This window comes from Montipora foliosa, chromosome 1, assembly GCF_036669935.1.
Source record: "Montipora foliosa isolate CH-2021 chromosome 1, ASM3666993v2, whole genome shotgun sequence".
Classification (NCBI taxonomy): domain Eukaryota; kingdom Metazoa; phylum Cnidaria; class Anthozoa; order Scleractinia; family Acroporidae; genus Montipora; species Montipora foliosa.
In genome coordinates, this window is record NC_090869.1 from 68,395,300 (window position 1) to 68,407,568 (window position 12,269).

At 40.6% G+C, this 12,269-nt stretch overlaps 1 protein-coding gene across 2 annotated transcripts in view; it reads right to left on the minus strand.

The window, feature by feature from the left end:
* Nucleotides 1-1,913: 1,913 nt before the first annotated feature.
* The window catches only part of LOC138006568 (tolloid-like protein 1), a 26,379-nt gene continuing 16,023 nt past the window's right edge, over nt 1,914-12,269 (minus strand). Inside the window, exons 13-18 of one of the 2 annotated variants that reach the window (XM_068852986.1) lie at nt 11,259-11,483; nt 7,780-8,025; nt 7,369-7,506; nt 6,343-6,592; nt 4,460-4,617; nt 1,914-3,075 (exon numbers count right to left, since the gene is read on the minus strand). In XM_068852986.1, coding sequence (XP_068709087.1) covers nt 3,026-3,075; nt 4,460-4,617; nt 6,343-6,592; nt 7,369-7,506; nt 7,780-8,025; nt 11,259-11,483 — 1,067 coding nt within the window. In that variant the 3' untranslated portion in view covers nt 1,914-3,025. The remainder of the gene's footprint in view (nt 3,076-4,459; nt 4,618-6,342; nt 6,593-7,368; nt 7,507-7,779; nt 8,026-11,258; nt 11,484-12,269) is intronic. The other variant, XM_068852994.1, reaches the window with a different exon arrangement.

The following is a 12,269-nucleotide window of genomic DNA, read 5'->3' on the forward strand; positions in this document are numbered from 1 at the left end:
CATTCGCATTTACATTGCAGCTAGAACCTGTACACAGACTTAATCTTGCCAGGTTTGTGGTGTTTTTCTAACCGACGTGATGTGTGTGAAAAATAGTTGCAACAGGATTTTCATGTTGGGTGGGAAAAACCTTTATATCGACTGGTATTGACTTACTCATTCTGTAACATGAAACACTGCAGAACTTCCTCTTTGGGAAGAGAAAGCCTTTTTTTCAATGTTATTCAACTTGGACACGAGTATCTGAACACAATGGCTTTTTGACTTTTGACCCTATTGTCGATGTTCGAGTCGCTTGTGATGACCAGGAATATATTTTTTTACTGATGTCTACCACCAAGATAAGATTATTCTACTCAACACAGAAGTTCTAGAGGTGATATGGATCAATATTATACGCCCTTCATTTTTTTAGATGCCTACCAGCTGGTTCAGGGAATTCCGGCGCATGCTCGGCGCATGCTCGGCGCATGCTCGGCGCATGCTCGGCGCATGCTCGGCGCAGAACTCTTCGGAGTTTTCGTTTTCGAGCGCAAATGAAAAAAAAAAAAAGAAACCTTTACAGAATTTTGGAACGACATCTACAACGAACCCTGGCGAATTTAAGACCCGTGCAACCTAAGAAGAAGCCTGGCAAGAATAATAGACGGTTGGTCTCCCATTAAGGTGATTTCTCTAGACTGAAAAGCATATGTTATCATCTGGCTTGCAATATCTTATGACCATTAAAAGTACTTCATTCAAGGTATTTGTCTGAAATATCGGCCTACAAATCCTTCGTATATATTCCTAAAAAATCCTTGTCAAAGATATCCAGCAACGTCTTATCCCACTGGTTTATAAGGTGGACAGACAAGAGGAGTCATGTTGCAGCGACAAAAAAACTTGTGTAGCGCACACTGAGGCGACATGTAGCAGGGACAAAATCACAACATGTGCACACACATGAATCCATGATGACTGAGTTTAAACGCGTTTAATCGTTTCTTCAACAACAATTCAACATTTCTTTTGTTATTGCGAATCTTGAATGAAGTTGAAGCCGTTTGCCCACCTCTTTCAACAATAGGAAACTTAAGCAACGACGACGGCGACGGCACCGAGAACGTCATCTCATCGTCATTGTAATCACTTTGTAAACATGTCAACCCTTCTTATATGACAAGGGTGTGGTAGTTCCTTAAAAATGACATTGGTCGGAACGGCGCTTAATTTAGGGGAGAAAATGAAACTTTAGCGTCAAGTGCTGACGTTCTCCTTAAAACCTAAAATTTGACTATTTCACGTTGTTGTTTTGCTGACGACGGCAAAGAAATGGACAAAAGTGAAAAACGCACGTGCAGGACGTGCAAAGCTATTGTTTTAGCCAACTAAATATGCACATTTGTGACGTTCTCGTTGCTGTCGCCGTTGTCGTTGCTTAAGTTCCCTACTGTTTGGCATGCGCGTGCGCACTTCTCGGTCTCTCAATGACGTATCCATGCCCGTATCAATCTCGGAAGACCTTAGACAGCAATGACTAGAACCTAGAACCAAGGTTACTGATTAGCGGTTTTCGTTAAAACAATGGTTTGTTGGGGGTGCTCAGTCTCGCGGGCTCAGAAAACCTGGTTGTGGTCAATGTTATTTAAGGTTTTTCATCAATCTCAGAGTCAGTGATCTCGTGGAAGGTGAATGTCTAAAAAGTTTACGGACCCTGGGAACGAGACTGTATCCGTATCCATAGCAACAACTGCAGTGGCACCCTGGAACTGAATGCCATACCGCTTGTGAAGCCTTGTTGAATCAAATGTTGGTGATGTGTTCAGTTGAATCCGTATGCCATCCTAGCAGTCAACATCGTTTACAAAATCGAACGGATATTGAAGTCTATTGCCCGTACCTTAACGGTTCTTTAGACAAATCAGCCACTCTTAAGAATACGAATATGTTTAATTTATGGCTCGATTTATGGGGTAATATACTTGAATTAAAGTAACAGTTAAATATGTATTTATCCTTATAGGCACTTCTTAGGATACATGCTAACAACGCATTCGAGTCACAAAATGCAACTCGTAGAAGAATATCTCTGAGCAAGGTTCTTACCATCGTGGGGGAAAAAAAGCAACCGCTAACATCACGGAGAAAAAAAAAAGCAAAGGAAAAACTATCATTAGACAAGATCCCATTACCCGGAGCCTCCATCTTCTATATTAGCCCTCTGTGTCAATCCTGTCCCGTATCTTTTTTTTGTAGAAACACATCCCAGGGGATTTTTGCGGGTGTTTTCGCAATAGCCAGTAATAAGAGACTTATGGTCGGCCATTTATTACGTCATAATGCAGCACACCCGAAACACGAAGGTATTTTAAAATGAAAGAAAGATATAGCAGTTCCAAAAATAAAAAGATATGGGACAAGGTTGACCCAACGGTATAATACATATGGAGGCTCCGGGTAATGGGCTCGTGCACTAGAGACTAAAGAAAAAAAAAACCCAATTACTACACTAGACCAAGCCAAAGCGGACTATATACTGGGCGAGGTTGCCTGCTGATTATAATTTCGTATTTCTCTGAGGATATTACTTTAATTTAAAGCGAAACCGTTCCAACTGAAATATCGCTCTAACTCTCAACTCTCGATTCTCTGACCCCACAATGTACAACTCAAATAAGCGACGCTACAAATAACCTAAGAAAATGCAGGGAGCCTTCACCATCATGTTGATCATCGAAATGAGCGCCTCAATTTGGAGGTATAATAAGAATTCTTATAATTTCATTTATAATTAAAAAGTATTTATGGAACCCTAGGTTGGCGTTCGTCTGAGTAGACTAGATTGTAGGGAACGCTAGTTTCCGAAACTTTCAAAAGACAGTCTGTGCTCTGGAAATTCATTCCCAAAGCAAACCGCTCATTCCTAAGAACGGACAATTGTCTGGTTAGCACGAATTGCCTAAGAGTGCTATATCCATAAAGAATACAGTAAAGGAATCGTAAAAATTTGTCGCAATGATAATTTACAGGTTATTCTCTCGTTTCATCGTTGGTTTCTCCTGCTGTGCAAACCATTAACGGTAGATAGGCGACCTGTGAGAAAAAACAAAAGGAAATTCGATTTTACCGATAAGGATCGGAAGTTAAATCAACTAAGCCTACATTATACTACCTACGAACAGATTTTTCTTTCTGTCCGTCTTTTATCATGTCTCGACATGTTATAGAGTCGTTTTGTAAGTCCGGTATTCCTCTTTAGTTTTTTTTTTTTTGCTAAAAGGCATACAAACAACACGAAAACAACACCGCGAAGGCAATAGAGTCAAAATAAGTCAGAAACAAAAAAGGCGTTAGCTGGCGAGGTAAGATTGCACAGTACTGAGCACTATTTAGCAAACTCAGTTCCCCTTAGTGCACATTTGGGCTTGACCAAAAGGGAAATGTTGGGCGACCAAACAACATCAAACATTGTTTGGTGACCAAACATTTTACCGTTTGGCCACCTTGTTTGGTGGTGTTTGATAAAATTTGGAGGCCATTAAACATTCGATCAAACGACTTAAAACATTTCTTTTGTTCTCGTGTTTGATGAGCGAACTTTTGTTCGTTTGGCCAGCTGTATCAAACATGTTTGGCGCGCGCATGCGTTCCACGCTTGCTCAGCCGCTTGTATCCACGTGTTTTTTACGTATTTGTGACCCATAGTTCTTTGCTTGTGGAGTTTGATCTTTGTTAGATCAAACAAGTTTTAACCGTTTGGCAACTCACTTCAACATCAGCATGTTTGGTCACCAAACAATGTTTGATGTTGTTTAAAGGCCAAACATTTCCCGTTTGACCAGGCCTTTATGAACTATGGTGGAGTTTCCTCATTTGATGCGAACGCCTTGTCTTTCGCCTGAAGGTCTGGGGCCAGTAAGCAACGAAGGAGCGACACTGTAGAACGACTCACTCTTTCATTCTCTCTCGAGATCTGCACTGAAAAATAGACTGCCATCTCTTTTCAGGAAAGTTTGAAAAATCAGTAACAAGTCTGTTCAAATATAAGTGCTACACGGCCAACGTTTGCACAAACGTAATCCTTTATTACTCTTTCAGTAATGTTTCACTTCACGTCGTCATCGGCTTCCTATCATGTACGAGAAAGTCTGGGGAGAGGTCCAATCCCCACTCTTTCCTGGTTTCGCTCACCAATCACATGGACAACACTGGAAAAATGTAAGCAATTTGTTGCTTTCGAATATTGCTTTCCTTTTGTTTGTGTTTTTTCATCGTCACTAAGATGATCGCATAGGTTGTAAAAAGTTTGAACTGAGGTAGTATCAATAAAGTTCTGATCTGGCCAACACTCCAGAGATATTAAAAGAGGGAATATTGTTTTCTTTTTCGGTGGGAGAGGGCACACTTTCCCCTTGCCCCACCGCCACCTACGGCCTAGTTCATGCACGTATCCAGAAAATTACTAATTACTACTTACTTGCTCTAGCTTTACAGATATACTGGAATCGACTGGTGCAAGGGTAATCATTCCATTTTCCGTTCCTCTTCAGTACAGCGCAGTCCTCATCCTTTTTTCTGTATGAACCTCCATTGTTAGGGTCACCTGATGCCCAGTTTTGATACCTTATTGGGGTTCTGCGATAAGAGAGCACGAGGGGCTGAATACTGACAGCGGCCACACTCGGAGAACACACAATCAACACAAAACACAAAAAAGGACCAGCTCCTCGTTGGCTTGGTAGCTCAATAGCCCTTATCAGAGCTATCAGCGGTTTTACCACATAAACGAGGCTAAGTGGTCATTTTGTATTGAATTGACCCTTAAGCCTCTTTTGCATGTAGGTTTAAACAAAAGAAAATGTGCCTGCAGGCTCAACTCCAATAAGGACCATTGGCAGAGCATTGCATCGTTATCGCAGAGGTCACGGATTCGAATCCCGTTCAGGTCTGAATATTTCAGGCCTTCCTTTCGTTACTGCTTCAGTTGCATTCATAACTGCGATGATCTCAAAATCAACACACATTTTTACATTTAAATAAAGGAACAAAATCAAACGGATCCTGTGAAAAAAACCCTATTTTCAAGAGAAAGTGCAACGCCGTATTACATGCTGCTAGAAATTTTAAAACTGGAGGCCATTTTAAAACTAAAAATTGGGTCTTTTGTGCACAAAGCACTGAATCAAAAGCAAGAGCTAGCTCCTGCCTTATTTGATTTTATTCTGCGTGCTTCCATAATCCACGACTACAACACCAGATACGCCACTGGTCAGAATCTTAAAAGGCCATCCTCAAAAACTAATTATAGCCTATCAAGATTTAGAGTATTGGGGTCTCAAAGTTGGGAAACAATTCCTATCAGCATTAAATGCACCCCCAATTACACTTTCAAGAAGGAATATAAAAGGTTTCTTCTCAGTACCCAGGGATAAACATGCGCTCTTTCTTTGTATATAAGTCCATTTGTATTACACGAACTGCTACCTAATTACTACTTCGATACGATACATAAGGAGTTGCCAACTCGGAAACTCCGCTCCATTGGCCACTACGCACTTATTAAGAGTATACGTAATTAATATCATATATTTTAAAATTGTATCAAGTAATGTAATATTTTTTTCTTCTCCATTTTTCTTACAGTAATATAATTGGAATAAGTGTGAATAAACCTGAACCTATTTCCGCATTGAAGAATAGAAGTATATCACAAGTTGTAAATTACTTTCTAAGATATTGCATGAGTTGAATCCCAGTGACAAGCCCGACACTTTTCTTTTAGGTTGCATCGTCGACGCAGCCCACAGCAAAGTCAGTGCTTCATTTAGAAAAGAGCTCTTAAAACCATGTCCGTACCTCCAATAAGCATTTATCTACTATTTTTTAGGAGCACATGTCTACTATCTAAGACGAGGGCTGTTATATTTTTAGTTTTGAATAGCTGTTATTACAGTTGAGCCCACGTTTCAGCGTTGTTCGTTTCAGAACGCGCGGAAGAGAGACGTTCGGGTCAACATTCGATCAACTATAGAGAAGAGTAAGAGATTTAGCACGCGAATTTACGTTTTTCTCAGACGAAGAGAAACTACAGTTGTTGAATGGAAGCTGCCCTAGATAGTTTCACACATTTGGGGTTTTTTCTTCGGTTAACACATCCATCCATATGCTATACAGTGCCTTGCCATACTTTCCAAGATAAACTTAGGCCAGACAGACCTCAAATTACTCAACAGTCAAGGATCAAGACTTCGATAAGAAATTGTTGTTTCGACCCGAAAGCCTCCTTTTCACGCCTTCTGAAACTAACACCGCTGAGACGTGGGCTCAACTGTAACAATGGCTATTAAGCAAAAAACTAACCGATCACTCCAGGCCCATGCCCCCTCTTGTTTCAAATCATTGTACCCAATCCACATGAATGACTCGGCCAGGAGATGCTTAGTGACAAATTCTTGTTCTTCAGCGTTAGTGATACTCAGGAGATCCGAATATGATGAAAGGCAGTCGTTTCTTGCCATGTACCATGTATGGGTATTCATTCGAACCGAATAGCAGTAGACTGTGTTAGAACCATCCATAACATGGGAAGCCCATCCACGTGGACATACCTCTACAACAATAAACGTTAATAACAAAAAAACGTCGTCGTTCGTAATACAGGTGATAATATTCCTTTGAGGTCTAAAATTATTATTTTAAAGGCTTAAAAAATATTTAAAAGAGAACAACTATAAAACAAAACGTTTTCAACTATTCAAGTCATTATCTGGGTAATGAGTGACCGTCCGCTACCACAAACATTTTTACGTGTTTCAAGTTATTTCTGATGGGAACATTTTCCCTACATGAGAATGAATTTGTTTGTCAACTTGGGCTTCCATCATTGAATAATTTGGCTCTTACAGATTCTGAGCCTTGTGAAAGTATTGCGCCGTGCTGAGCAGGCGCCAGCGAAGAGAAAAGGGAAGGATAATTCAATCTCGAGTAGGTGACGGGATGACAAATTCAGAAACATTACATGGGTTTGAATTTTCATCAGTTCACACCTGCACATTTCTCACGGTCTCACAGATGGCTAGTTAGTCGTAAATTAAATGAATGTCAGGCTTAAGTCATTTGTGGTGTCTATCAGTTAAATTATAAATCAGATCTATGAAAGTTTCATACAGCGTGTGCCCTCGGTAAAAGCGTGGACCCTCTACATTTATAGCCTCGTTTGAGGACGACGCCCGCCTTTGAATTCCTCTCTTCGATAAGCAAAGATAATAATTTACAAACAGAAACATTTCCGCACCAGCACTCTCTCTCTCTCTCTCTCTCTCTCTTGGTGGGCCATAACAGTTTGAATGAAATCTCTAATACTATACTTAAGTAATGATTTCTTACGTTGTGTGGTTGGATCTGGCTTACCAGCCTGCTGTCCTACGCTTCTCCAGTCCAAAACAAACCCGCCTCTCTCTTGCGAGCCGTCTGAGTGGAGTCTGATACGTGCATGATTGGTAATGGTCTTAAAAGTGTCCAGAGCTTAATGAAAAGGAAACAAGTTATATAGAGTCAAAATCTTTCGAATGCCATAGTTGACGTTGATTACGAATAATCAATGTTAGAGCAACCCTGGCCAGAATACAAGAAACGCCATGCCCGAAGTTGAAAAACCATTAACTAACAATTGCCACAGAAGTAAGGAGTAAGAATCTAGGGCATGTGGTTATTCAAATATTTTACTTGTCTTTATACTTTCTTTTTAATTTAGCAGTACTCAAAGATAAAGCGATGTCTTTGGCAATTTATTGCTACCTGACGTTCCACAATGTCTTCCTAATGAAGGTGAATCCCTGGAATTCCCATCTCTCACTTCCACATAATCATACCGACAGCCTTGACCAACTTTGTCGATATCAAATTGCTTGAACTCCAGTTCAATGTGTTGTCCCTCAGGAGCCGTGATGACCCAGATGCAGTCTACATTTGGCTGGTAGTTCTTAGGATAACCTGGGCTGGTTAATGTTCCATTTGGTTCAATCATTTGCCCTCCACATGTCCCTATGAAAACAAACTTATGTGGTCAGATGTTGGCACTGGAGAAGGAATACACCGTGTATTTGTTCCTTTTTATGGTTATTTCAACCATACATTACAACTCAATAACGAAGCTGTATGAAAGAAGAAAGATTTTTTCAGAGGAGATTGCGAAAAGTGCGTAGTACATCAAAACTAAGATATTCAAACTCGCTCAAAGTTGAATGCCGAGGTTCTGTCATACTGGGGATGAAATGCTGCTTGTTACGCATAGCTTGATGCTAATCTGTGTTGACGCTAATCCTCAACAAGATTCTGTAGTGCTCGTCCAAGCTGTTCTAATTTTTCTATCCCAGCATGCTACGGGCGTGCGTTTTTACGTGGGATGCCCCCCTGCAGAGCAGACCACGTTATAAAATGGGAACATTTGTTTTTCCTCGTATCCACAAATTGTAACGTTTGTTACCATTGGCAAGTTTCTGTAATGTATGGAAAGTGTAAATGCATAGAAAATATAACGGCATATTTTAGTGGCCACATGTTCATACTACGTCATCCACATGCCATGGTCATTGTCATTTTTTAGTGTTCTCTTCGTTTGCTTCCCGAAATCGAAGGTACACGAAAGAATTTCTACTGTACATCGCCTTGATTCGCTAAAGGTACAGGTACATATCCGTAACGGTACATATCCCAACCCTTGTATTAAATGTGGCTACTTGAAAATTTCATTTATTGTGGAAGAAAATGCTTTACTTTTCTTGTCAGAGCACTATCAAAAGCGCTACCTAAGCTTTGAGCCAAACTTTCCCCATAACTGGTTTGTTGAAATAGGTTTATCTATCTACTAACAAAATATGATTGCAATTGTGAGAGTGCATATTTCATGCGCTCACATGGGCCCTGGGGCCGAAAGGCCACACGTGCGCATACATGACATAGTGTATGGCGCGTTTATTCTGTTTTGAGTCTTGTTCGCTGTTTTGCTTTTCTTTGTACTTTTATATCGTGTCCTTAAGATGTTCAGCTGCTTATTTTACTGTTTATTAGCCACTAAAGTGTTTTGGTTAACTAGGCCTGGTATTTTCATTCGGATTCTTTGAGTCGCTTCCATATATATTAATTTCTGTAATTTACCATTAGGTCTTACTGCGTAATAAAGTGGTAATTTAGAGCAAAAGAAACCTGTGTCACACAATCAAGCAAAGTGCCTGTGAGTTGTAATCTATACATTGTTATCTTCAAGGCAAAACAGCGCCTTACGAAAGGCCTTTCGTATCAGACGAACAAACTCCGCCCCAACACCTCTCCCCATAAATGGCCAATCAGAGGACGCCACTTTTTTCCGGTCACAGCTGTCGATCTCTCACAAGCTCTAGCGTTCCTCATGCTTCACTTTGACTAATGTTCTTCGGATTTTTGACAAATATTTTCGGAGTGGATCGGCCTTCATGCTAAACAGGAAAAGGACGCGCACGTCAATCTCATCAAACACAGCAGCAGCAGCAGCTGAGAAAAAGTGGAAGTGAACCAACACAAAAGCTTTCAACAAAAGCACAATGTAGGATGTGCGTAAAAACCATCGCAAACAGATGGTGACTGCGATATCAGAATGCGGGCTGGTTATGTGAATCGTTTACATAGTATCTTCCTTATTTCCTTTATGTTGTTCGTTTTCCGTGTTCTCACAACAGGTATACATTTGAAAACACCCTCTCCAACTGTACTTATTTGTCTGTATGACAGATTATACTGTACACTGACTTACAACTGCTCTGAAGTGCAAAAATGAAAGAAGAGGTTTGAGCTGATACAACACCTGTAATATCAACAGCCTTGGACCAAATGGTTGTAACAGTTTGCAATACCCGACTTGCCCTCCAAAAATTTTGTTTTGCCAAATGGGCTCAGAAACTAGCGTGCAAACAACATTGTGAGGGAAGAGTGAGCCGCGAAAGTTTGAGGTCTTTATATTCGTGTACTGTTCCAAGGAATTTTGTGAGAGACTCTATGGGTCGATTATTAAAACATAGTTTAGACAACGTTTAACAAAACCGCGATCTAAGCCATTTTCAATATTGCCAATATTGTCTTCTGCTGATGGTAACAAGAAGGTTTGCATTCCAGACTAGACAGCAATTTATCTACATAAAATACACCGCTTATAAACAGATTTGGAGGTCCAATGATTGTCTTAAGCCGCGGCCCAGGTTAGACTTTGTTTAAATAAGTGGCCCTATAATTTTTGTTTACAGCCGCTCCCTGTTGCTTTGATAGTATCATGTGGATCCCAGGTGAACGCCTAATTGGCATCTTGTTACTATTAGTGTCCACCTTCATCTGTGATTGATATCCTCATTATAAGCCAAGGTAATACCTTTTGTTACCGGTCTTGTTCAATTTGTGACGCTAGTTCATTACCTGTAATCCGCGAGAACTTACAGTTACTAACAAATTTTCCAACTTACAATTTCAATACATTAACAGTAACCGCCACAATCACACACACTATTTACTCAAGACTAATCTTAGTCTTCATGCAGAACAATAAATATTAAGAGTGTGCAAAAAACTGTCTTCAATGTCCAGGAAATATAGAGGGCTTACGCTTAAGTAGTAAAACAGGGGAAAGGAAGCCTGGCAAAAATAAAGATAAGTAAATCACAATACAGAGTGTTTTCACTCGACGTGTCGGCGGCCATTTTGGTATCCCTGAACAAAGCAACGGAGGCCATATTGGTATCCCCAACTAATCCTCTCGGAAATGAGCTCTATTGTCATGCTTTGTCCTCACGCTGAGCCGTGTATGACCAGGAAACTCTGGTTTTGAGAAATTTGAATGTAGCTTAAAAGTTGCGTCGAATATCTCAATACCAGAGTAGAGTCAAATCATGTTGATTGTCAACCTGGCCCAGGTTGCTCGAAGTATGGTTAGCGCTAACCAACGTTAAATACCATGGAAACATGTAGGCTTTGATACCTCTTAACAAACCGTTAGTGTTAACCAGTCTTTGAGCAGCCGGCCCCTGTGGTTGTAGAGTGAACCTTAAACTTATGTTACGAGTTATTTTCCGTTAAAAGGAGCGAATCCGCGATCCAACTCCCCGAATGTTACTATGCAAAAATTCTCCAATCTCTCCTCCCCCACAGAAAAATATCAGCTGGACTGGCTAATCACTCGTACACTGTTTCAATTACTGAAAATTGTTACCAATAGAGGAAATGATTAGTTCTTGTAATTAATGTTTATTCCTTACTTGGAGGGGGAGGATCTGTTCCGTCACTGACAGGAGTTGAGTACCATCCGGCTAAGAAGCCATTGTACGTCCTTTTTATATCAGAATGAAACTTAACAAAAAGGAAGTTGGAACTCGAAGAAAGCGGAGTTGGAATGACCGACCCACAAAGCTTTGCAATGCGACGAGACGAGTCTGTTTTGCCATCATAAACGGCCACGTAGTCATAATTACAGAAAGGAGAACCTGAAAACAGAAAGCAATGAAATCAGTGTTCACTTGAAGGTAGCTTACGCACAACAACAACAACAACAACAACAGCAACAATAATAACAATAATAATAATAATAATAATAATAATAATAATAATAATAATAATAATAATCGCCGTCGCAAGTACAGCAACGACGCAAACTCAACAAGGTCCAAGCAAAAGCATGCTATGGCGCCTCTGGCGGCAGCTATACGTCCAATGACGAAGGTGATTATTACCATAATAAGCACGAGACGTTTTTTAGCCAGGGACGGAGACCGGAAGCGAACATTCCTCATGCCAAGACAGAAGTCTCGCCGACATTTTTTTAAACTGACCGTCTCTAGCAGTGAAAAGGTACTCAAATGCGGTTGTATCCCTCAAAGTAAGAAATGGAAACAGCTAATTTCCGATTGCCGTCCCTTGCTCAAAAAGGTCTCGTCCTTAGGCTCTCTAATGTTTGTTTCCTTTGTAACTAGAATGAGGAAAACTTCCTGCGAATCCGCGAATCAACATAAGGTATTCGCTGATTTAAGTTTGTGAAGTTATCTATAGCTGAATTCTGGTTTGAGACTTTCAATCCGTGTTAATTATAGGCCGCTCAGGGCCAACGCGTTATTAAATAGGCGTTAAATCCTGGTTATAGTCGCGTTAAATCGCCGTCGCGTCCCGGCGATCGGAGGGCACGAACCGGTCGTTTTACGTGCAATGCCCCTTGCTTTTTCCCATGCACTTTTTTCACCTATTAGTACTCTTCACAAAGGAGGCCCGAATGGGTT